At 39.5% G+C, this 25716-nt stretch overlaps 1 protein-coding gene across 1 annotated transcript in view; it reads left to right on the top strand.

Moving 5' to 3' along the window:
* The window catches only part of LOC140243699 (integrin alpha pat-2-like), a 57776-nt gene extending 45512 nt beyond the window's left edge, over positions 1 to 12264 (top strand). Inside the window, exons 19-29 of the mRNA XM_072323360.1 lie at positions 487 to 551; positions 1761 to 1908; positions 2536 to 2619; positions 3466 to 3545; positions 4029 to 4118; positions 5330 to 5435; positions 6308 to 6472; positions 7281 to 7481; positions 8914 to 9024; positions 11171 to 11302; positions 12083 to 12264. Coding sequence (XP_072179461.1) covers positions 487 to 551; positions 1761 to 1908; positions 2536 to 2619; positions 3466 to 3545; positions 4029 to 4118; positions 5330 to 5435; positions 6308 to 6472; positions 7281 to 7481; positions 8914 to 9024; positions 11171 to 11302; positions 12083 to 12244 — 1344 coding nt within the window. The 3' untranslated portion in view covers positions 12245 to 12264. The remainder of the gene's footprint in view (positions 1 to 486; positions 552 to 1760; positions 1909 to 2535; positions 2620 to 3465; positions 3546 to 4028; positions 4119 to 5329; positions 5436 to 6307; positions 6473 to 7280; positions 7482 to 8913; positions 9025 to 11170; positions 11303 to 12082) is intronic.
* Positions 12265 to 25716: the final 13452 nt, after the last annotated feature.

The following is a 25716-nucleotide window of genomic DNA, read 5'->3' as shown; positions in this document are numbered from 1 at the left end:
AGTCTAACTGACTTGCCACATTAGGCAATAGAATAATGTGAAACTCATCATTTATTTTGTTTGAATACCTACACTTTATGTAAGAGCAGGAATTGTGATAAAAAGGTAACTTACATCGATCCCTTACAAATGACAGAGCTATGTCAGTGATATCATTGTTTATAAACCTGTGACATGTTCAAATTGCACTCCACTGACTAGGTTAATTACTCCGACACGTCATACCGTGTTGACATAGTCATTTATGTCTTTATTTATGAGTAAATGAAGTAAAGTACTGTCTGGTAGACAGATACGTTCCGGTAATTGTATGGTGTAACACAATAGAACAGTTTACCCAAGGCCTTCTCTAAGCTCAGGACTAATGTTTACAGGGCCCCCTGGAAAACAGTACTTGATTACTGACGGGGCCACCCTGTATAAATAAAACGAAATAATAATAATAATAATAATAATAATAATAATTCTCTTCAAATACATGCACAGATTCCGTTCGTCAGGGAGTGCGTTGGAGATGTGTGCCTTCCAGACCTACGTGTACAAGCAACTAGGTACGAATTTGTGTGAATGCTTCATTATAATATCTACATAGTATGTAAATATAAATAATATATTGTTTGATCTTAATGAGCATAGATGGTTTCTAGTGTGTATATCAACAGATTATATCTTTACAACAGAACTGTTTCAGTATCAAAGATCTGACATGGGCGAAGGTGACCTTTAACCCGACAAAACGCAAGTGATCAGAGCAACGGCGTAGCCAGGATTTGATCGGGGGGGGGGGGGGGGGGCGGTTAGTCTGCGAGGGAGCGAAGCGACCGAGCCCGAGCGAGCGGAGCGAGAGAGAAAGAGAAACGTCCTGCTAGCACATTAGCTACTTCTTCCCCCAGTGTCCCCCTTGCCGTACATTATGCTGACTACTAAAAGTCACAGAAGGATTATTTGTATGGAGATAGGCAGGTAGATAGATAATAGACACACACACGCACACAATATATATATATATATATATATATATATATATATATATATATATATATATATTATAATATACAAGTGACAATTTCCTTTTCTTTCACCTGATGATGTAATACGTTTCATTTTTAAAGGACATAGAATTAAAGAACTCGACTCAACTACAATTGATGCATGATATAATGAACTTATTAAGTGACTGCCAGTATTGTGCATGTAGAACAGAGATCGTCATGCGTGTGTATGTACACAATGCATACATGTATTTTGACATCAACACCATCTATATGCGAGAAACATTATTATGCGTGTATAGTGAAGATGGTCAGCGGATGCTGACTCGCGGTGTTGGAGTGTATACAGAAAGATACATTCGCAGAATTGGAAGTGCATCATGAGCTCAAAGGTGAATTTGTAGGATTTCACTTCTAAGACATCGCATTTTAAACCATGGGGCTTAAACATTCCGCATACTGGTAAACTCATAAAAACAAATGCCATTTTCTGTCATACCGTGACTTGGGTTCTTCAAACTCCTCCACAAGAAGACATACATTACTAGCGGCTAAACGTCAATATGATCAATGATGATAATGATAGAAATGTACTAAGTGGCCTCAATTGTATTAACAACATGCCACTTAGAGCTGTTGTGTTTTAAATACCTAGCGCACCATCTGTCATTTCATATGACATATATATATATTTTTTTTTTCAAAGAGGATGCATTTGACGTATGAATTAAGAGCGGCATGATTGTGCTTTGACTTCTTCTCGTTAAGTGACGTAACCCACGTGACACTGGGGACGTCCCAGAGGATTAATGTGGATGTCATCGTAACCAACAAGGGCGAGGATGCCTTTCTCTCCGTTCTTGAGATCCATGAGCCCGAAGGTGTATACTTTGTCACCGTTGGAAGACTGAGTACAGTGAGATAAACAGGAGTTATTTCCGAATTCTTCTTTTTATGTGTATACACGTCGTGTATGTGTGTGCTTGGTTGTGTGTGTGTGTGTGTGTGTTTGTGCTCAATTCAATTTCAATTCAATTTGTTCATCATCTTTTCTGGAGCACAATAAAACGACACACAAACACAAACAAACATAATATACACCAAGTCATTAGAACAAATCAAAGAAAAAAAAAGACTTAAACTTGATGGTGGGATCTCCTGGGTCCATATGGATATGGACGCATGACAGAACCAAAAAAAAAAAAAAAAAGAAGAGGAAAGAAGGACAATTTCAGACTGTTTGGATATACAACGTATCTGTCAGTATCTGTAATCCATGAAGAATGGACATTCTGACACTATCAGTAATATCATGAGTAATAAATCCGTAATTGTGAAGTGCACTCCGTTATAACGGACACGGTTGTAACGAAACGCCAGTCTGGTATGCCCGTGATCTTTCTTGTTTTTATCATTTGTACTATCAGACAATTATTATTCGGTGCTTTTTCGGGTCGATGTAGAGAATGATGTTAATCAGTTGCGATCAAGTGTCATTTTGTTTGGTTCTTCTGTTTGGTTTGGTTCATCTGTTTCTTTACAGGGCACGTTTGCAAACTGTAACTTTGATGGTCCGTCAAGAGTCCGAACATGCAACATTGGTAACCCGATCAAGGCCGGTGATTCTGTGAGTTTAACAAATGTTGAATTCAAATAGTGCTAATCGGTAGTAATAACAAACAAACAGAAATGAAAGTCAACATTTCTGAAAATACCTACTGAGTCTCGAATTGTTTAAACAAAAATTCTTCATATTTTTTTGACTACTTATATAAATCTGTTATTTTGTGCAATTCGTGCTATTGACCGATTCTGTGACGCGCTATGTGTATTTTTGGCATGGGCAGCGCCATTACTGCGGTGTCTCAGCCGACCCCCCCCCCCCCCCTCCTCTCTCCCCACCCTTCTCACGCGCGCAGAATGAAAAACTGATGCATGGTTGCTTTAGCCAATGGGCGTCTCGTACTGAATGCGCGAATGCTTGCTTAGTGCGCGAACCTTTGTTACAAGTGCGCGATAAACATGTTGCCCGGGGGGTGGGGGAGAGCAGGGGGGGTCGGCTGAGACACCGCAATTTGAGCTCATGGCTGCGCCCAGTGCCATAAAATGTCTGCTGCCCTCAACGAACCCGAATCGGTCAATAGTCACAGGCATGCAGGGCTTTCCAATATAAATACGTTGCAAGAAATTTCTCACGTGTGTCATGTCTTTCATTTACGACAACAAACAAACAAACAAACATACAAACAATAATTTGTTTTTTCTTTATGAGTGAACCACACTATAGTCCCCATAATAGGACAACATGATTCTTTTTTTTTATTTCGAAAAACCTCTGCAATACACATATCTGTCTAATTGACAATGTGTGATCAAACAGAATGGATCATGTCTCAGACGGTATATAGATGAGAATTTTCTTGTTTGTGTAAAGTTAATTTTTCTCTTTGCTCACTCTTCGTTCGAATCATAGGTTGCATTTTTCCTGTGTTACCACACCGAGACTTACAGTACATTCCATGGGAACGTGTCTATCGACTTGCATGCCCATAGGTAAGGCGGCAAGCAATTGATAAAATTCATAAAATGACATAATTATAAAATAAAATTAGTAATGAATTACTATACCTGGAATGAACTACCTAAGCCCTCGAACGTCTCACCTGCCAAAAAGCGTATAATCATTTGTCGTTCGATTTGATTTTAATCATTGTTCTCTGTTTGACATATTGCTTTATAACAATTTTATTGTTCTCTGTTTGACATGATTTGCTTTATAAAAATTTTCAACAAGTTCATCAAACATTAAGTATAGGGCCTACACACATACTGGATTATATAATATTGTAGTGTGAACAGTAATTTTGTACATTATCAACAAATTTTCATTGCACACGTTCCATCTGTAATATAATCACACGTATTAACTTTAATTTCCATACAGGATGGTTGCAAAGAATACGCTAAAAGCTTAAGTGTTAGGCAATCAAATTGATATCGTATTATAGGCCTATATATATCTTTTGTTTATTCTAGCTCTGATGACGAGGAACCTAGCACGATTTCAGATAACTCTTTGGCTGTCGAGATTCCGGTATACGCCACGGCAAACTTGACTCTCCATGGGTGAGTTCACTATTTCCCCGCTCGGGACGAGAGATTCTACAAGAAGTAGATATAAAGTGTACCTAATACTCTGCTCCTCCACCATCGGCTCTTGTTCACGCGGTGAAGACGGAAAAATAGGAATTTGAAACTCAATTAAAACTTCTGCAAAACTCCCAACGGAAACAAGTTATGCATTTTACATTGAAACTTCAATTCTCTTGAAAACGGACTATGATTTTAAGTGGGCCAGCGTAGATGACACCACTGCTGCGATGTAAGCCGTACGTTTAATACCTGCTAACAATTGCTAATGTGAACCTGTAAATAAACTTTGTTCCTTCCATACCCGGCAAATCGTTTATACGTAAGGGCGCCGAAATGGGCGGTTAACAAAGATCGCACTGTTATAAGCACAAAAATTCCCCTTACAGACTTTGAAAGTAGGGGAGCTCCAGCTTATGGTCGAGATGTGTAGTTCTTATCTGTGGTTAACTGTGCCACGTGAGGCATATCTCGTGAAGACCTTGGTATATAACATGGGACAACTTATGAATATATCTTAATCAGTGTAATAAGCCCCACGAGGATCGAAGTCAAGTCCCAAATCACCACTTGTGCACACAATCGTGTTTAAGCTTGTAACTTGCTAGACATTAGCCGTGGCCTGGTAGCCCGAAGCCACCAGAAATAGAGTTGGGCCGCCACTTTTTAAGAAAAGTTATGTTTTGGTGGCCCGATCGGGCCACAAAACTTAATTGCCCGGCCACCAAAAGAAAAATAGTGTCGAACACACCTTAAGGTTTAGAAGCATTTGTTTAGAAGTATGTGTGCGCCCGTTGCGCGCCCTCGGGATCGCCATTGAGACCGAAAAAAAGAGAAAATGAATATTTTGTTCGTAATGGAGATATATATGAAAATGAGCCGTAGCACCACAAATAATTTTGCGGCACCCCACCCCCCCCCCCCGTACGAAATTCCTGGGCGCAGTCTTATAAAGACCTGTGATTGATTCAAATCGATCACAACTTTGCGATTGAATGCAAATCAATCTTATAAATAAAGTTATGATTGAAATTAAGACGGAGAACTGCAATCAATCAATCACAGGTTGCGATTGATTGCAACTTTCAAGAGATTTGTGATTGATTGATTTCTATCAGAAGTTTTATAAGAAGGGCCCTGATCCGACCCTGCTTAACACAAAAATCTATGCTCTGTTTACTCCAAAGAATCCCGAATCCTGAAAGATTGGTTGTCAAGGAGGAAGACTATCCGTCAGATCGCAACCGATCCTACGTGGCCAACATTGGGCCTCAGATGAACCACATCATAACCGTGAGTTGCATTGGATATCCTACAATGCAACATACAGACATTCTATTGAAGTGATGCGACGTCTTCCTCTATTAGTATTCATATATTTCTCAGGTTTTACGTATGCTTGAGCTATGTAGTTTCTGTAGGGAAATATCGCCATGTGAAAGTTAGCCTGAGGGTGTCTTCACTCATGGATTTGCTTGGTTTTGAGGTCTACTTGAATAAAGATAGACATTAATTTTGAGAAAGATAGAATAGAGAGGTCTGTTGTAGATATCATTGTTTATGACATCGAATTCCTGTCGGCATTCAGCAGTCTCAATTTTCGATTGCCAAGGCCAGTTTAAACGCGCGGTCAGTTGAGCAAAATAGAAGCAGACTTCCGTGTTGAAAGCTCTTTCTTATCTGAGATCACTTGTCTTTCCACCATTATTTTCGCTACGCTTGTTTTAATAACTCTCTACAAAAAGTCTAATGGTAATTATAATATTTGAAATAATATAATGGATATGCTCATATTACTAATACAGTGAAGTACTTATTCTACTACCAATGTCAATCCTTATGGTAATGCTGATACTATGTTATTAATACTAATACAGATGCTAGTAGTATTACACTAACATTTATACTATATATGCCATTACCAATACAAATACCAATACCAATACCAATACCAAAACCAATACCAATACCAATTCCAATACCAATACCAATACCAATACCAGTACCAATACCAATACCCATACCAAATACCAATACCAATACCAATACCAATACCCATACCCATACCAATACCAATACCAGTTAATGTGCTGGTTCTACTTCTACTGCCATGAACATCACTACTACCAGTAATGATAATGATTATAATCTGCTATTTCCCAAAGCTAAGCAACGCTGGGCCAAGCTTCATTGGTTCGACAGTCATAAAGATATTATGGCCGAAAACCCTGGCGAGTGGAATTGGCATCACGACTCAACCGACTACTACCATGAATACCGGCGACACGTGTTCCGTCTCAAGCATAAGAACTATAGATGTGAAGGAAACGGTAAACAACTTCTGCAGTTATATGATTTGATTTGATTTCATTTGATTTGATTTATTTCTGTTTAATTCCGTTACATCAGATATGGTTGTGTACAAGTCATTTATGACAAACAGTATATCAACTGTTTGTTCACGACAACAGTATCACGAAAATTGTTAGAAAGTCTGAATGTGTCGCTATTTCTATTATTCATTACAGAGACAGGTTTCCTACTCGAACCTCGCCGTCAGCTCTGTCGATTGATGTAATAATCACATTAATTTGCATAAAATTCATGTTAAGGGTTTTTCTTGTTAAAAAGAGCAATTTGATTCCAGGAAATTAAAGAAACAAAGGCAACGGAATGTAATTTGCGGGTGTATCAGGGTTTTATCAATGAATACAGTCATAAACTTGATACAACAAAATGCCCAGTTTTTTCTTGACAACTAAGAAAAAAAATCTTCATGATTGTGAATTTACACGTATATAGGCATTTATGTTGAAAGTCTTTTATTTTTCAGAACATAGATAATGAAATAAGTTTATCTTGGAGCTCTGTACACAATCTTTTTTTTAATTTGTTAATTACCACCGTTTCTTATCTTGCAGTCAACCAATATATGTGTAATAGACCATTTGTCCTTTCCTTTTTTACTTTCAAAGGATAAAGAATAAAATTATAAAAATTAAATTCATATGTAGAGTATAAATCAAACAGAATCGAATCGAATGATTTTATGTCAGTCTGTATGTTTGTTTGCATGCAGAACTTTATTGTCTTATATATTATGTCATTGTTATCTATGTTCATTTACCTTCCACACAGCCATTGTCTGCGAATACAATGATGGCCATTCACCCGCGGAATAATTCCACACAGACTATTCTGATAGTTGACCGCAATACTGTTTCGGAGTGTTTCTTAATCACCTGCCGCATTTCTTCTCTTGGTACCGGGGCGACAGCGGGGACGAATGCTGTGGTGATCGATCTCGCAGCCTACGTGGACGCCGACTCTTTACTGGCGGTTAGTGACACAGGCACAGACATGCACGTTTTGGGATGTTGGTTAAAATGTGAAAGGACCAATGGCTGTTCTTTTAATGTGCATTTCTTATGTTGAAGGAATGAACCAAATTTGTTTGCGCCTAAATACTGTATGCAGCGTTCTAGAAATTGCACAGTTCGATCATACAGTACAATAATGTCATCATCAGTATCATATCGTCACTCATTATTGTCGTTGATATCATGGCTACTGTTATTATTACCGTTATCATGAATAACTATATTATCAGTATCATCTTCACAATCACTGTCCTTGCCAGTACTATATCTAAATATACGTATCATAAGACATAGAAGACATTCAACTTTATTTTGTTGGACGACATCCCCCTAGAAAGAATTATTGTATTTAAAAATCAGTGCTCCATACTCTAAAGAAATCCGGGTCAGAACTGACCCGGAGCTGGGTCCGCTGGGGTCACACATCGTTCAGGGTCAAAAATGACTTGAAATTTGGTCACGAAGACCCGGAATGGGGTCACCCTGACCAAATTCATGACTCTGGATGGGGTCATATCTGACCCCATTCCTTGTCATTTTTTACTCGGAACGGTGTGTGACCCCAACAGACCCAGTTCCGGGTCAGTTCTGACCTGGATTTTTTTTTTTTTTTTTTTTTTTTTTTTAGTGCGTATTCCACCCCCCCCCCAAAAAAAAACAACACATCGGACTTAATCAATGAAATTGATGAAAACCATGATAAATTCTAAGTAACACTAAAAGTGTCAGCGCGTTAACAGTCCATGCTGATATCCAAAGTCAATCAATGGCATAACAAAGCTATGTTTCAGAGGATGCTTCTCAGCCCAATATCATGCTTGGGACTTTGGACAGTAATACTATCTACAATTCTATGAGGTTCTCTGTGCAAATCAGCACTCAAATTACACAAGGGTTAAGTGCTTTCATGGAATCAACTTGCATAAAATTTACTGAAATAGAGCGAGGCGTGTCATTTATTGCACTGCATAAAACCCCATAGACTCGTCAGTAGCCAGTCAAAGTCTGGAATTATATTACCCGGCGTAAGCAGTCTAACAATTTCAATTGTCGCTGCACTAGTACTTTGATTGCACGATGGTCATTCGTTGAAATGTGTTTATGTAGACATTTTTAGATAAAGTTATGTACTCATGTTATTACATGTATTCATTAATGTATGCAACTCGTGTTCATTTATACATTTCTTATCTGTTATCCATACAATGGTATATGTTACACCAAAAAAAAAAAAATGAACGTAAACAAAAACAAAAGCACAAAAGGTATATCACATACGAGTATGGACAAATATCAATTTTACATTAAGTCTTTTATCTGGAATTGGTAAGAAATCTTTGACATATAAGAGGCACAGTTTGAAATTACGTCATTAATTTCTTTGACTAAAGGAAACATCCATAGACGCTGTCCAGTTCGCTTCCTCGGTATCGGTGGATGTTACTGGATCTATCTATCCGGGTGTCTCGTTTCGTCCATACCCAACCGTTGAGCTAATAGACGTAAGTAAAGCCTGATCTCTTCTGTGTGCTCTGTCCAAGACCGAGACGGTATCCAACCATACAATAGGCGCCATTATGCCATGACGTATATATTTTGTTCACACTCAAAATGGTTTCACGCTTGTCGCTTCTGCTCAAACTCTGCCGAAGGGTCCTCCTCTTCACTTCGACTTTAAGATAGCGGTATAATTTTAACGTCGGATGAGTGGACACCAGTGTGAGAAACGGACTTAGTTCAAGATAAGTTCACCTTCACATACACGTGGATTGAGTGAATGCAACAATATTAGTAGAACACATCAGTAAACGTTGAGGAAAATCGGACAATCCGTTCAAAAAGTTATGAATTTTTGAAGTTTCTGCGCAGTCACTACGGGATGAGAAGACTACAGCTCATAATGTCACATGCATAAAACGATATAAAGACAAAATAAAGAAAATTTAACAAAATTTTGTTTTTTGAAAAAAGTACACGATCCATCTACTTGTCACTGATAATAATTATTCCCCCTTCTAAAAGAGGCAAGACAAGTGCTCATTCATATGCGAGAAAAGTGAAAATGTGTTTGATTTTTTCCCCATATTTTCTCTACCATTCTACACATGTGACATCACAAGCTGTAGTAGTCTCCTCATCCAGCGATGGCGGCACTGAAACTTCAAAAATTCATAACCTGTTATTCATATCAGAACGGATTGTCTGATTTTCCTCATATTTTCAGAGATATCAGAAAAGTAATAACCTGTTGATACAAAGTACTGAAAGGATACCTTCCGCCCTCAAATTTGAAAAGCAAACTGAGCTGCTTTTGACTACTGAGTATTGTACATGATCACATATATGGGCCTAAAGAATATATTCTTCCAAGATACAGGAGGGGCACCCGATCCCTTCGTTCTCACGTTCTCTTCGACTGTGTCCATAGGGAGCTTTAGATTTTGACGCGCGGACGTTTGAGACGACGAGTGCGCTGGACGTTCTCCTCTCCCCTGCGTCGCGTTGAAAAGTAGCTTTAGATTACGCTGGGACGCAACGTATAGAAAATAAAATCGCGCCCCAATATGATCAGTGCATGAAGTAGTTCTCTACGTCGCAAACTGTGCGGACGTAAAAATAGCCCAGTACTCGTAGTGAAAAACTCAGGCGACGCAAGCTAAAGGGCTCACACCCGTAAATACAATGGAATGTCCCAGACCCCTTCACAAATTCGTACCAAAGATACCAACATAAATGAAGAAAAAAATTAATAAAAAAATCAATGATGTAGTTTGGCAAAAAACTGTATAGCTGTAGATATTGAGTATGAATTCCTCTACAAATTGCATTTTGGTTGGAAGATGAAAGCTTTTCTGGTGGAATTTAAGGGGACTATATTTCATTGGGTACGTGTACGGAAAATGGGTGATTTTTTTGAGTGACAAGAACTCGTAGTCTGGCTTTGCGGACCCCTGGACAGAATTTGAACTGAAGAATCCACCCTGAAAATTTGATGGATGAAAGGGTGTATCTAACTTATCCAGGTTAGTGAAGCTGAAACACCTCATTTCTCCCAGCTATTTTACAGAATTTTTTGAAATTTGATTTTTAACACACATCCCTATGGGGAAATATTTATGGGTGTGAGCCCTAAAATAGATCGACTTGACGCGCGCTTTTGCGCACGCTCAGAACATGTTTTTTTTCCCTCTGAACGTCCGCGCGTCTAAAATCTAAGGCTCCCTAACGTCTGTGCATGCGTGCGCTTTTCCTCTTTCTTTCTATACCTGCCTCAATCAATCTAGGAATTCTGTAAGAAGGGGGGGGGGGGCGGTGCAACTAATATTTCTGGTGCCACTTCTGGGTTTCATTTCATTTTGTTTCTTTTTATTTATTTTGTTTTTAACGAAAAATAAAGGGGGGCGTGCGCCGATTGCGCCCAACTCTGGATCTGCCACTGCAAGAGTAACCAGGTTCACCTCCGCACTAATTCTAGATTGTTGCACGTTGTTTCATCACTGTTCCTGGTAAATTGATGATCCAATTTATAATCGGGATGTATAAAATATCATAATGGTGATGATTAAACATGCACAATCATCATTGATTATAAGCAACGTTACTGATTTACGTACATGCTGTTGTTTTCTGTTTCTATGTTTTGTTTAGGTCGACACCTTTCTCACCTTTGAGTTCGAGAAAATTTTGATTGTGCAGCAGAAGTCACCTCCTTGGGTCTACATCGTTTCCTCTATTGGTGGTTTCATCATCCTTGTCATCATCATCGTTGTCCTCTATTACGTAAGATTTCGGAATGATTTTACCATGGTAACAGGATGACGCCTTTCTAGTCTCCGCTTATCAACTGTTAACACAGTTCTCTATTTTATTTACCATGATATGCATACATTCTGATCAAATGATCTCCCTGAATATTGTTGCTCATGTAAAGTATGCATAAATATACGAAGTGTTTGTCAGGTGTAAGGGTTGAACTGCATAAATATCAATGAGCTTTTTTTATACATTTTTTTTTTTTCCAAAGTGAGAATTTTATCTGAAATTCGTATTTTCTATGTTAAACGGTCCCTAAAGTTGCTTCCTGAGACTAGCCTAAAACCCATGTTTGCCCTCATCAGCTCATAAATACCTTTCCACCAATGCGCAAGCCATGCTCAGTGGGGCACTACATTTTGATTGCATGCTGCATAACATGTACTGGTTACATCAACATATTATTAAGGGCATGTGATTTCTTACACTCGAGTCATCAACGGTATCAACCAGGCACGTAATAATAATGTCTTGGGCATGTGATTTCTTACACTCGAGTTCATCAACGGTATCAACCAGGCACGTAATAATAATGTCTTATTTATCTAGGGTAGCCTCTTCTCTGTTGCCGCTGCTGCACCAGAGGGTCCTGCCATTTCATGTATCATTACTCTAGCGTTGCTAGGTAGGCCTACCCATTCATACGCCTGGGTCGAGAAGGACATGATGGGTAAAACGTCTTGTCCGTATACATGGTATATACTGGTGTATCTTTTTTTTTTTTCACTTTGCTCTTTCACTCGTCAGGTCGGATTTTTCAAGAGACGCAAGCTGAGCGCTCAACAAAAAGAACAGCTCCGCCAGAGCATCCGTCAGTCACAGCATGTTGACGGGGACCAAGAAAAAAATGACGATGCTGACACGAAGCAGGAAGGTGTTAACGAGGATTCTGATGCTGAGTTGATATAACGTGCTACATCGCCAACCATCTGAACATACGGTTTCTGAAGGAAAGTACCTAGTATAGTGCTATTACAGTTTACCTGAGCCACCGAACAATTCCTATAGTAAGCTGACAACTTGCAAAAATTTTTACTCTGAGGGAAGAACATCTTAAGACATGTATACAATCAACTGATTTGGGAGGTATGGCAGCAACAAAACAACGCTCAGTATCATACCTTGTTTTCCTTTTCCCTTGTCTCTTTGGTACTGTGCATCAGTTTCGATAAATTATATTTGTTTTTAGATTTGTAATTGTGTTAAGTATGTACAATTTAAAGAGAAATTAAGCAGAAGTGAGGTGTTATTGCAGCGTATACTAGTGTTATGTATGTGAAGTAGGTATATCTTTAGCAGATGCGCTGTAGATTATGATGTGATGAATTATTGTATAAGATAGGCGCCGTAAAACACATTGAAGTTTGTAAAAGCGCCATATGAAATACGATCAGGTTATTGTATCATACGTTATGAGGTGATGTGCCAAAGTTACTAAAGTTCTGTTTCCTGCTATAGATATTAAAGCTTTAATGTTGGTAGAGTGTTATTTCAACAGCTTCCTCCAACAGTATATTGCACGGCTGACTGTGACATGGGGTATTCAAGCTGTATTCAAGCTGTCTTAGAAATGAAAGAACGAAGGTATGTCCTAGAGTAAAATAGTCTGATCGTCTAATATACTAAAATAGTATAATAGAGTGAAATAATCTAATTGTTTAGCGATGGCTTTGAACAATAATGTGATTTTATTTACCGAGGGTGATCCCTTTCTCGTTTTAATAGCAGAAGTCTTTATAATTTTCGATTCTAACTCCAGCAACTATATAGGGGACCATCTAATGTTGCTCCAGGGTCGGAGATGACATTGTCGTAATGTTGTTGGCATAGTCATAAGAACGTGATGCCTGTCTTTGAGTACACTATAGGCAGAAAGTGAACGAAGGAGTCAAGATGTAACCCTTTGTGTGCTTTGAACATCTACTGGCCAAGAAACCTCATTGCTTTTGCATACTTTTCAAAGTCCCCAACACTGAAAACTTTTAGGAGAAAACCTTCCTCCTCGCATCTACGATAATCTACTTCCGTGCTCACCCAACGTATTATATGTATTATGTGTATCTTAAAGCTCTTGCTGTGAAGAGTGTTTTATGGTAGGCACCGCATTGATGACAAAAAATTTCAAGAAAGACTATAGTATCGTATGATTTAATTGATGAAGTAATGAATACATTATGAATATGCGGTAAAATGTCATTTTAATGTAAGGCCACATTTCATTTGATTTCCGATCATTGTTATCCCCATCAGCAAATGCCCTTCCTCCTTTATACTGTAAAAATGATATTTACATCAATCGATTAGCCTGTAACCCTTCACCAGGAGCGTCTTTATTCGTTGGATCTGCAGCAGGTAGATTTTTTTAAAAGTCCCATTGCTATTTGCATCATTAGTACTGTCATTGTCATCATAGTTGATTTTTTCATCAATTGAAAAAAAAAAATTATTGGATTTCAATAATTCGAGTTCTAGCTAGTTCTCGAATTTTAAAATCCATTGGTGTCAGGGTAGTACACGTTAATACATTATCTACCGATGAGAAATATAAAGTGTTAGAAGCCACGCGTTTCCCCCTCCCTCTTTTCAAAGGCTTTGTTTGAAATCTAGTAGAGAAATGTTTCTTAGCTAGTGTGTCTGTTTCTTACTGTTTGATTTACAACCAATTTCTGAGACATGCTATAGTTGCACGATTATTGGCTCAGGTATGTCTTGGAATATTCCGGATTCAAAATTATGTGGCGTAATATTTTTGCGAGTTTATGATAATACTCATACAATCTGAACGAAGTGAGGCCGTTTTGTTAATTTTCTAGCAAAATGTTGCTGATGATGCCTTCTACAAATAGACGTATTAGTAGAAAAGTTTACTTTTAAGAATAAAAAAATATAGGAACATGTGTACCGTGAATTAAGAAGTCTAAACATATTATGAAAAAAAAAGAATCTATTGTAACTAAGCGATTAAATCAGATTTTCGTCAATTATCCTTGTATAAGATACTATTATGCATTACTGAATTGTTAGCACTATGTGTAGGTATTATAAACAGCATGCTTGTTCAGATTGTGTGCTATCATGCAATAATAGTAAAAAATGAAACATTGATTTGTCTGCATCTTGATTATCATATTAGATCTGGTTCTGCACATTGCACCAATTATTGCTCAATATACTCACACTTTTGTGAACAGAAATATGGAAAACATTCAATCTTCTTTCACAAGTCCGTGTGTCTTAGAACAGTTACATAACGTAATGCGTGCAGGAGCATATTAGGAAGATAGGCCCTACAAAGATTAAAGGGACATCCCAGATGATTTTCATAATTTCACATCATGTAGTACATAAATTGACAACTTTGGTATAGATTTGTGGAATTTATTGTGGTTCTTGAGCAGAGAAACAATACTTTGAAAAACCTTAAACAATTACAGTGAACAAAGATGATGACATAGGAGGTTCACATATTTCAGAAATGTAGCAGTGTAATTCCATTACAATACCGCTTGCTTGCGAGTTCACCTGTGTATAATCTATGCATGCCTTCTTCTTTTGTTCTGCTTCCTTGAGCCCCAACCCATGCATTCTTATGGTGACTCTGCCATATTATCATCTAATTGTTCACTGCCATTTGTTCTAAATTTTGAAAATATTCTTATTCTTCATCCCAGTTATCACAAATTCTGAAACTCTGTCCTTAGTATAACTAATTTATAGTTGGTCAAATGTAAAAATCTGAAAATCATCTCGAGGTCTCTTTTAATGGTTTGAAATGTAATACAGTGTGCATGAAAACCCCAACAACAACAACAACAACAACAACAGCAAAACATCAACATTGTACGATTACGTTCTACAAATCACAATCCCTACCACCCACAATGTACAGTACTAACCCTGCAAAATAGATCATGTTTGAAATGAATTAAAAAACAACAACAACGCAATGCGGTATAGAATCTTGCTGCGTAGCATAAGGAGCTCCAAGAGTTGACTTTGCGGCCAGTTTGGAGTTAGGTTATGGGCACATCTTTTGGTATGTGTCACGACCAATGGAAGAGAGCTATGACATAGCCAGCTGAATTATTACAGAATTACATTTATTACAACTAAATTGTGTTTTACACTTGAATTGTTGTCATTACAACTGAGTTATTGCAACATTGACATCAATTTCCGGAAATTAAACTGTTTCCGTGAGTTCCAGAGAATATAAATGCACTTTCCTGTATTAATTGAAGACTGAAGTCCAGTCCATTCAGCGATTATAGATGATCACGTTATGACGTCATTGAAGTGGCGTAACCGCGATGGTACGACTCGTGCGATGACGGCTCGTGCAATGGCGGCTCGTGCGATGACGGCGGCCCAAAAGATGAGGCAGCGTGCATACTGCATCCCCGGTGTGGGTAGATACTGTGGTGCTCGTCTTATCAACGCTGCTTAGACGGAACCATGGCATTGAAACAACCCCTCTTTGCAATGTGGAGTGCGGACTCAAAATGTAGTGCGAATTCGACGTGAAGCACGAACTCGGTTCGGAGTAGGTGCAGTACAGGAACTCGGGATAGGAGTATGAACTCGGGGGTAGGACCCTTAAAAATTGGAACAAATCTCCACTAGCTGAAAACCGTATCCAAATTTCATATATTTAATAACTCCGCATTTACAATCCATACTTCATAAATCTCATAATATTATACATTTTCAACAAATTAACCTATGGCTAATTCAGTTTACCTCTGGATAGGTCATCACTTACCCTGGTTGAAATCCCTACTTCCGTCATCCATTCCACATCAACGTATACATATATCACAAATATCAAATATTTCTATGAAATAACATTTACTGATAGACTTCATTCAGATTCTATCACAACCATAATTATTTAAAAGTAACTTCAGTTATTCTTCAGTTTCTGAACACACATATCTATCTCAACTGTCTCAGATTTTCTGACATTTAGGTAATGTTCTCCACGTACAAAATAATACTGAAGCTTTCTTAAGCACTGCCTATAAAACTGACAGGAAACTACTCAACTCATTACAATTGTGGGCTCACAACTCCTCCCAAAATTAACAGAACTCAAGCTCGAGGGCCTTAGACCCCGTTTACAGTGCGAGGCTCGGCCGCGGCCGAGCCGCGGCCGAGCCCAGCCCCGCTTCAGTGTAAACGCGCAAAAGGCCAAATGCGAGGCCAATTTGGCCAAAATTGGCCTCGCATTTGGCCTCGCTCTGGAGGTAGTCTCGGCCGCGGCCGCCGAGCCCTGCCTCTTCTTGGTGTAAACGCAAACTGGGCCAAATGCGCGGCCAATTGCGCGGCCAATTTTAGTCTGGCTTCCGAACCCTCTGCCTGTATCTTTCGCTATTCAGGGTATTAACCCCCTCAACGTGGAAAACTAGTATAGTTTAAGGTGGTTTTGTCCTGCAAAGGATTTTTCCTTCGGCAAAGGCCTTTGCCCGAACGGCGACTTCGTCGCCACGGAATCCAGTTGGCAAAGGGTCTGAAAACCAGGCTATACCAAATTGCGTTTGTTTACAAGCAGAGCGCCACTACGACAAAATATTGAAAGGTTTGAATTAAAAGCGCGGCCGAGCCCAGCAGTGTAAACGGACAAAATTGCGAGGCTCGGCCGCGCAATTGAGGCCGGGCTCGGCCGCGGCTCGGCCGCGGCCGACCCCAGCCCCGCTTCAGTGTAAACGCGCAAAAGGCCAAATGCGAGGCCAAAATTGGCCTCGAATCCAGTTGGCAAAGGGTCTTAAAACCAGACTATACCAAATTGCGTTTGTTTACAAGCAGAGCGCCACTACGACAAAATATTGAAAGGTTTGAATTAAAAGCGCGGCCGAGCCCAGCAGTGTAAATGGACAAAATTGCGAGGCTTACGAGGCCCAGCAGTGTAAACGGACAAAATTGCGAGGCTCGGCCGCGGCCGACCCCAGCCCCGCTTCAGTGTAAACGCGCAAAAGGCCAAATGCGAGGCCAAAATTGGCCTCGAATCCAGTTGGCAAAGGGTCTGAAAACCAGACTATACCAAATTGCGTTTGCTTACAAGCAGAGCGCCACTACGACAAAATATTGAAAGGTTTGAATTAAAAGCGCGGCCGAGCCCAGCAGTGTAAATGGACAAAATTGCGAGGCTCGGCCGCGCAATTGAGATCGGGCTCGGCCGCGGCCGAGCCGCGGCCGAGCCCGGCCCCGCACTGTAAACGGGGTCATAGTCTGTTGGCTCCTCAGAACAGAACTTGACTCTCTGCTGCCAAAATGAAGAGTGACCCTCTCCTACACTGTGGCAATACAACCTGTAGCTTCGGGCGGATCTTGGCATTCTGTGACCCCGTTTACAGTGCGAGGCTCGGCCGCGGCCCGTCTTCATTTCGGTGTAAACGCGCAAAAGGCCAAATGCGGGGCCAAAATTGGCCGCGCATTTGGCCTCGCTCTGGAGGTGGTCTATGACCCCGTTTACAGTGCGAGGCTCGGCCGCGGCTCGGCCGCGTCCGAGCCCACCTTCATTTCAGTGTAAACGCTCAAAAGGCCAAATGCGAGGCCATAATTGGCCTCGCATTTGGCCTCGCTGTGGAGGTAGTCTCGGCCGCGGCCAAGCCGCGGCCGAGCCCGGCCTTCAGTGTAAACGCGAACTGGGCCAAATGCGCGGCCAATTTTAGTCTGGCTTCCAAGACCCCGTTTACAGTGCGGGACCGGGCTCGGCCGCTGCTCGGCCGCGGCCGAGCCCGGCCTCAATTGCGCGGCCGAGCCTCGCAATTTTGTCCGTTTACACTGCTGGGCTCGGCCGCGCTTTTAATTCAAACCTTTCAATACTTTGTCGTAGTGGCGCTCTGCTTGTAAACAAACGCAATTTGGTATAGCCTGGTTTTCAGACCCTTTGCCAACTGGATTCCGTGGCGACGAAGTCGCCGTTCGGGCAAAGGCCTTTGCCGAAGGAAAAATCCTTTGCAGGACAAAACCACCTTAAACTATACTAGTTTTCCACGTTGAGGGGGTTAATATCGTGAATAGCGAAATAGTACGGGCAGAGGGTCTGGAAGCCAGACTTAAATTGGCCGCGCATTTGGCCCAGTTTGCGTTTACACCAAGAAGAGGCAGGGCTCGGCCGCGGCTCGGCCGCGGCCGAGACCACCTCCAGAGCGAGGCCAAATGCGAGGCCAATTTTGGCCTCGCATTTGGCCTTTTGCGCGTTTACACTGAAGCGGGGCTGGGCTCGGCCGCGGCTCGGCCACGGCCGAGCTTCGCACTGTAAACGGGGTCCAACTTCCGGACTTGCGTACACCATGGTTCAGATGACTATAGAGTGATGATCCGTCCATGAACACTTGGGAAAGCATCCAGTTCATTACTTTTCATCGAATGTATTAGCAATCTCTATTGAAATTGCCAAATACAACTTTTGCTGTCAGGTGGATGTGCTGGCAAGCAGCATTTATAAGGATTGCATGAATAAATTGTTACATCATGATTACTTATTCCAGTGAATTTGAAAACCACACACACCTCTTGTACGAATGACTTTTTTTCTGCTCATGTACGAAGTGGAACTCCGAATTGACTTTCTGGCTCCATAATATCCACACGCAGCAAACACTGCGACACACAGGCAGGCAAAATGCACATCAGAAGTGAACGAAAGTCGGTTTCTCACATAACTTACTCAGTAAAGTCCCTTGTAATACAATCAACATTTAAGCCCCATGCGAAAACAAATCGAGGTTTAAAAAACAAACAAACAAACAAACAAGCAAACAAAAGACGTGAGAAATCGTCTATCCGATTTCATCTTGCGTGGCATTAACTACACAGCGCCATCTTTTGTACGGCCTATTTGCCTTATTATACGATATAATCATGACTGCAGTCACTCGAATTGAATACCATTTGCCTAATCTAATGAAAAACATGCCTTTTAGATTTCTAGGCTATTGGCCGTAATCTTTGATTCTTTTGACTTGAAATGGCTTAAAATATTTATACGTATTTTTCAGACCATAATAACATTCTCTATCAAAGTACAAAAGTATTTTAAACTGTCTCCAGGTATCATTATCAGGCAATTCATACAAGTCATCATGTTTAAAGTTTATTTATTTCTCTTATAAAAATCATTTTAACAGATTGGGGATACCACCCCCATATCCGTCGACCCATGGTACGCCACCGAACTGGGCAAAACAAAAGAAGAGCTACCACAAAAGTTAAGTTATTAAGTCAGTAGTAAAAATATGATGCGAGCGAACTCAGAAATTTTGGTGTCATCACAAGTACATGACTAAGTACTATGTACACTATTATTATAATGCAATCAATGGGTTTTGACATTTCCAGTTGACGCGTTATGACATTTGCGGGTAATTCTGGGGTCAACCTTCATCCACTCACCAAGTTTCATCCCATTTTTTTTTTTTTTTTTAACCGACAGATGGACAGACAGACCAGGGAGGTGGGAAAAGATTCTTTCCACCTCCCTTAACAGACAAACGTTGATCAAATTATAGTATGATTCACTATTTTTCATTATTTCAATGCAAGCAATGAGTTTTGACATTTGTGGTTGACGCGTTATGGCATTTGCAGTGAAAATGGAAATTTTGACATTTGTGGTAATTTTGACATTAGTGGTCGATTTTGACGTTTGTGTTCTCTACACGGAGTAACAGAACTATACCTATCGCGCCAGGAGTGACCACCACTTACTGTGCCGGACCCTTTGACTGGGTGACCACCTGGCCCAGGACAGCTCCGACGACGGTGACGGTGACGGTGACGGCGACGACGTCGGCGATGACAAGGATGACAACCGTGGTGATGCTATTGGGCGTTAACAGCAGCAGTGATAGCAACAGTAGCCATTGACATTTTATCCTTTCCCTATTACCATCCCCTTTCCCTGCACCTTGCACCACATGAAGCCTTTAAGTAATGAAAGCTGGCTGATGGCTTCGTGGTGGTGTCTATGGATAGTGTCTTTTTCTGTAGGTAATACCAAGTGCCACTTAACAAGAGGATGGTTTATCTTTGTATGAAATAGGTGTGAAAATTGTTTATTTTTGTCATAATCATTGCAAGGAATATGTGGCTAGTGCGTCAGATTGGAAACTAACCTGGCCCTATACAGGGCGTATCAAAAAAAAAAAAAAAAAAAAACACAAAAAAACACGAAACATTTGTGAAAAAAAATTGTCTAAATTACATTTCAAAATCTTTGGAAGATTTTTTCATATTTATGGATGCCGAATAGTCTCATCTATCAAGTGCAATCAACAAAACAAATTTTTGCTCACGCTTGGCTGAACACTGACGCTCTTTGTCCAGAGTGTGAAAAATGACTTGCGCCAAATTGAAAGAAGATGGAAAATTCAGCCAGCAATCCAATTAGTGTTCCCATTCAAACAAATTGCTCCTTTATCAGAGCTTAAAGCTCTGATTATGTTATGATAGTCTGAGATTTTTTTGTCAGCTTTATCGTAAATTTAATGATTTTATTTCTAAATCAATTGGTGAAAATTAGAGTCTGTAATTACTTCAAGATTTTTAAAGCACAGTTTTCACAATACACGGACACATCAGTACCATATGCCAGTTATTCATTAATGCGGTAGTGGTACCAAATTAATCAACATTCAAGTCATTCATCCCATTAATCAATCAATTGACTGACCAATTAATCAATCATTCAATCAATCAATCAACCCGTCAATACATCAACCGATATATCACTTAGTCAGTCATTGAGTCGTTCAATCGATCAGTGAATCAACCCAATAATCAATTAATCACTTTTCAGTCATTGAAATAATCAATCGGCTGATTGAACGAATAAACTAACAAATGAATCATTTTTTTCAAACATTAACCAGCCTTTAAGCCAGGGGGGGGGGGGGATGATATTCCCTATGTCGATCTGCCAGTTTTTTATAAAACATGCATACAATTGTGACTGACTGACTGATTGATTGATTGATTAATTGACTGATTGAATGAATGATTGATTGCTTGCTTGTTGCTTGATTGATTGAATGATTGATTGATTGGATTGATTGTATTGATTGAATGATCTGAGAATACATTGATCTTGTACTTTTCTTCTTGACTGAGTGACTGGCATGTGGGTTCGATATGTCTGTGCATGATTTGTGATAACTGTGCTTAAAAGATCTTGATGTTGTTAATCAACCTTCCATAACACAATGGAATCATTTAAAACATGACAAAAAAATCTCCAGAAAATTCCTAAACTAGCATAACATAATCAAAATTGTGAGCAAAAGAGCAATTTGTTTGAATAGAACACTTATTTGGACTGCTGCCTGAATTTTCCATCTTCTTTCAATTTGGCGCAAGCCATTTTTCACACTCTGGACAAAGAGCGTCAGTGTGTGTGTGTGTGTGTTGTGTGTGTGTGTGTGTGTGCGCGCACATCTAGTGAACCATTTGATTGATAATTCGTCGACCCCAGTGAGGTGCAGCTTATTTAAAGGGGATGGCTAGTAACTGATCAGTGGGAATCCCCCTGGCAGTGGGAATGCTGGGGATGATTGTTCCAATCCTTGCCGTTAACTGACCGTTAACGATCGCCCCGTCACTGTACAGGCATGCTAACCTGGAAAATTAAACTGCACATTACTTGAATATGAGACCATTCTGAAGCAAATTATTTTCACACAACAATAGATATATAATGTACTCTTAAATGAATCCCACAAGGATTGGAACAATCATCCCCCAGCATTCCCACTGATCAGTTACTAGTCACCCCCTTTAAACGGATGAAATGGTCAAATGTTATGCCTTTTGTACATCAAGGGTTGCCACTCTTCACAAAACATCCTTTATCACTGAACTTTCAGAACAGTCTTCTGCAACATTGAATAGAACAGTCCCGGTAGCATACAGATTGTTCTCATCTGAACCCCCACTAAGAACGCAAATGTACATATAATGATATATCGCATGAATGAGTCTATATTGTCAACGCATAAACTGCAAACATTCCTTCACTCGTCAAAGCACGAAGCTATTGAGTCTGTCTCAATGACAAATATACAAAGTTCAAAGCTTTTTAACATTTTAGTTCGCTACATTGCATTTGCGGTAAGTATAGGCCTAAATGTCGTGATTTCATTTGTTTTTGCTCATACATTTTAGGGTTGCGTGTTAACACATCGACATAAACATAAAAGGTGTTTTGCGTGCAAAGTTCTGCTAGATTTGAACTCCGGTTTTCATTCAGCATAAAGGTAAAACTAGACCGCCAAGGTATGCGAGAGCATAAGTGCTGTCTCAACTATAGTCGAGTGTTGTTTAATGACATGGAGTATATAGGGGTCCACATCTAACCACGTTTGGCAGCAATAGTAGTGTGAGTAGCATACGTCGAGTCGCATAGGTTCTCGTTTGCTGGGACCACACCATTCGTCCGAAGCCGCATCGTTGTGTCCACTATACAATTAGAGTGGTTTATTGTGTTGTTCAATAATAACCTTTTTGAATTTCTCCAACTATACACAGAGAAAAACAAAAACAAAAAACTACAACTTAATCATTGCTGAATTGGGTAAGTCTCTTTACTAGTCTTATCAGTGTGCTCCTGACGTGTTATCCTGTATGTAGTCGGCAGAGACATTTCATGTATACTCTATTTGAATTGAATTATTATATATCATATTGTGTGTTTTCTATGCTGTAAACTCATATACGGACCCACTGAAAAACAGCCCTTAGTCTGATAGTTTTAGCCGTTAAAACAAACAACGATTACATTGAATAATTATTGTAATGCCCCGACAATGTCCCCGACGTGAAAGTAACCACTTGTCATTTCGCACTCATCATTTTGTTCACTACATTACTTGAAGTGACTTTGTTGGTCGATAACCTTTTCATTTTCTTTAATTACAGAGAGAGAGAAAATAAAAAATACCGACCGAAATATGGTGGAATTAGGTAAGCCTGCTATCTACCGTATGCTTCTGATGTGTGTTTTCCTAGTTTGTAGAGGCATGCCATTTAAATTGGTGAGTACTCCACCTTTCACGTAATTTAATGGGTGAATAAATGAATATGCATGCATAACTATCCATGCGAAGACATGTACTTACATGTACACATACACACTAACTAAATACATAATTAAAGACAGCGTTTTATATATTAATATGCAAGTACATGAAGGAATATTATCCTTGCACATCCAACACACGCTGACGGACACGGAGAACGTTCCGTGGCCCCTGCACTGTCCACCGGTGTAATCGTTGTCAATCCTTGCACATGAGTGTCTTTTTCATGTTGCGCACAGCTATCAGTTACCAAAACAAATGGTATAAATTTACGATCTGTAATCGCGCATCTAATGTTTATACTGTTACATAAATCAATCTGAAAGCAGTAAAAGCAGTAATTCAAGCCTAATTGATAATTTGTATCAACGTATGATATCAATGGAGTCACACTATGACATCAAGTCTTCTGTCAAAATAGAAGATAACGCCCGTCCTCCTTGCATGTGCCATGGGAAATATATTTCAAAGTCTATCTTCTATCGACCTGCACCAAATTGTAACCACAATCATACAAAAAAAGTTAGTTAACGCACGTTTACACATACTTTGCATTAATCAGCATGTTGCTTGTTGTCCTTGTTACAATACGGCATGAAAATCAATCTTGAAAGTGTGTAACTCTTGTGACATGTTTTTTGTTTGTGTTTTTAGAGTTTTATTTGTTCTTATAGATGGGTTCATGCTGTTTGTTTTTATTGTGTAAATGAATGTGTTTCAATTTCATTGATAAAGGCATTTTTTTTCAATGTCTTTATCTTTAATGTACCGTATCTTTAATGTACCGCATCTTTAATGTACCGTAATTCTATCTCTTTGTTTATACAGGCCTACCAGTTGTCTGACAATAATAATGATGTTGATGATGATAATGATAATAATGGTAATGATAACAATATCACCATCATTATCATTATTAGCAGTAGTCATGGTAGTAGTAATGATAGTAGTAGTGGTGGTGGTGGTAGTATATAGTAGTAGTAGTATTTTTTATCATCATTATCATTATCATTAGTGTCAATATTTCCTATTGTTAATATCAAACAGGTAAAAGATATTTGAATACGCTGTCATGATTCAACTACTATAGTATATCACAGCGCGTACAATAGACATCGTACAAACACATGCCGGTTTAGGATATTTTAAATCGTCAAACTGAGAAAAGATACTTTTTCAACATTCATTTCTTCAAACTGTGAACTGCATATGCAGATTTGATGACATCTGGCATGGGTAGTTTGTTCAATTCCTTTTACATTGTTTTAGGAAACTAGCAAAATATTCCTGCTTTCACGAGTGTCACTCTATACTGCACTATTAATCACAAAGTTTTGTCTTTAAGCTGAATAAAAGATAACGAAGCTTTCAAAATGACACACGTCTATTTTTATGACAAATTTGACTTAGTCTGCAGACATTTTTTTGCAGAGAAAAGGAGAGAGAACATGTGGAACACGTTTATAATGAGTTTGGAGTAACACCATAATAATCCTTGTCACGTCTCGATTACAATGCGATTTAACTTGATCTTGCTTAACATATCTTACTGTGATTTCATCTCATTCCTTGTCATTCGTTCCACCAGACCTCATCGCGACGCCATGAGAGAGCAGCGGTAGACGTAAGAAATCTTTTCTTAATATTATAATCATCTATAATAGTGCTGACGCCACTCAAATGGCGTATGGCGTCTAGCTTTACATACTCGTCACACACAGTACACTAGCCATGTATTTAGTATTGACATCACAGAGATTGCATACAAACTCTCTAGGCAACTTTGCTCGTCGTCTGTGGGGTTAAAGTTCACCTGAGAATCTCTTGTATCGGAAAAGCTCACTACTGTTTGTGCCCAACGTAGTGTTTCACGCCCCCCCCCCCCCCGCAAAAAAGGGCAATTTCGCGTTGAGGCATCATGACATTCATGGGAAATGACAGAATACAGGGCAATTCAAGATATTAACGTATACAGTCTGTGCATTTATACACTGCACTGGTTCCTTTATCTGTTCAGAAATATGTTATATGTAATATATAGTCTTTATGATAAAGAATCTCGTGGTAACACCACAATTAGAAATCGATGAAATTACCTCCGCTGCTTGTGGGGCTCCGCACTACAATATGACAGGTCTCAAGGGCAATTTCACATTGAGGGCATTATGAGAAATAAACAGAATGTTCCGAAGCATAACACACGGTTGCTGGTCGGATTGTTTGTTCAAAGATGTTTCTCACTCACACCACAAGTACATTATCAAAAATGGAAATACCTGCACGGTTAAGGATGCGTGTGTGTGT

Source organism: Diadema setosum, chromosome 20, assembly GCF_964275005.1.
Source record: "Diadema setosum chromosome 20, eeDiaSeto1, whole genome shotgun sequence".
NCBI lineage: Eukaryota > Metazoa > Echinodermata > Echinoidea > Diadematoida > Diadematidae > Diadema > Diadema setosum.
This window is presented reverse-complemented; position numbering and strand designations above follow the sequence as displayed.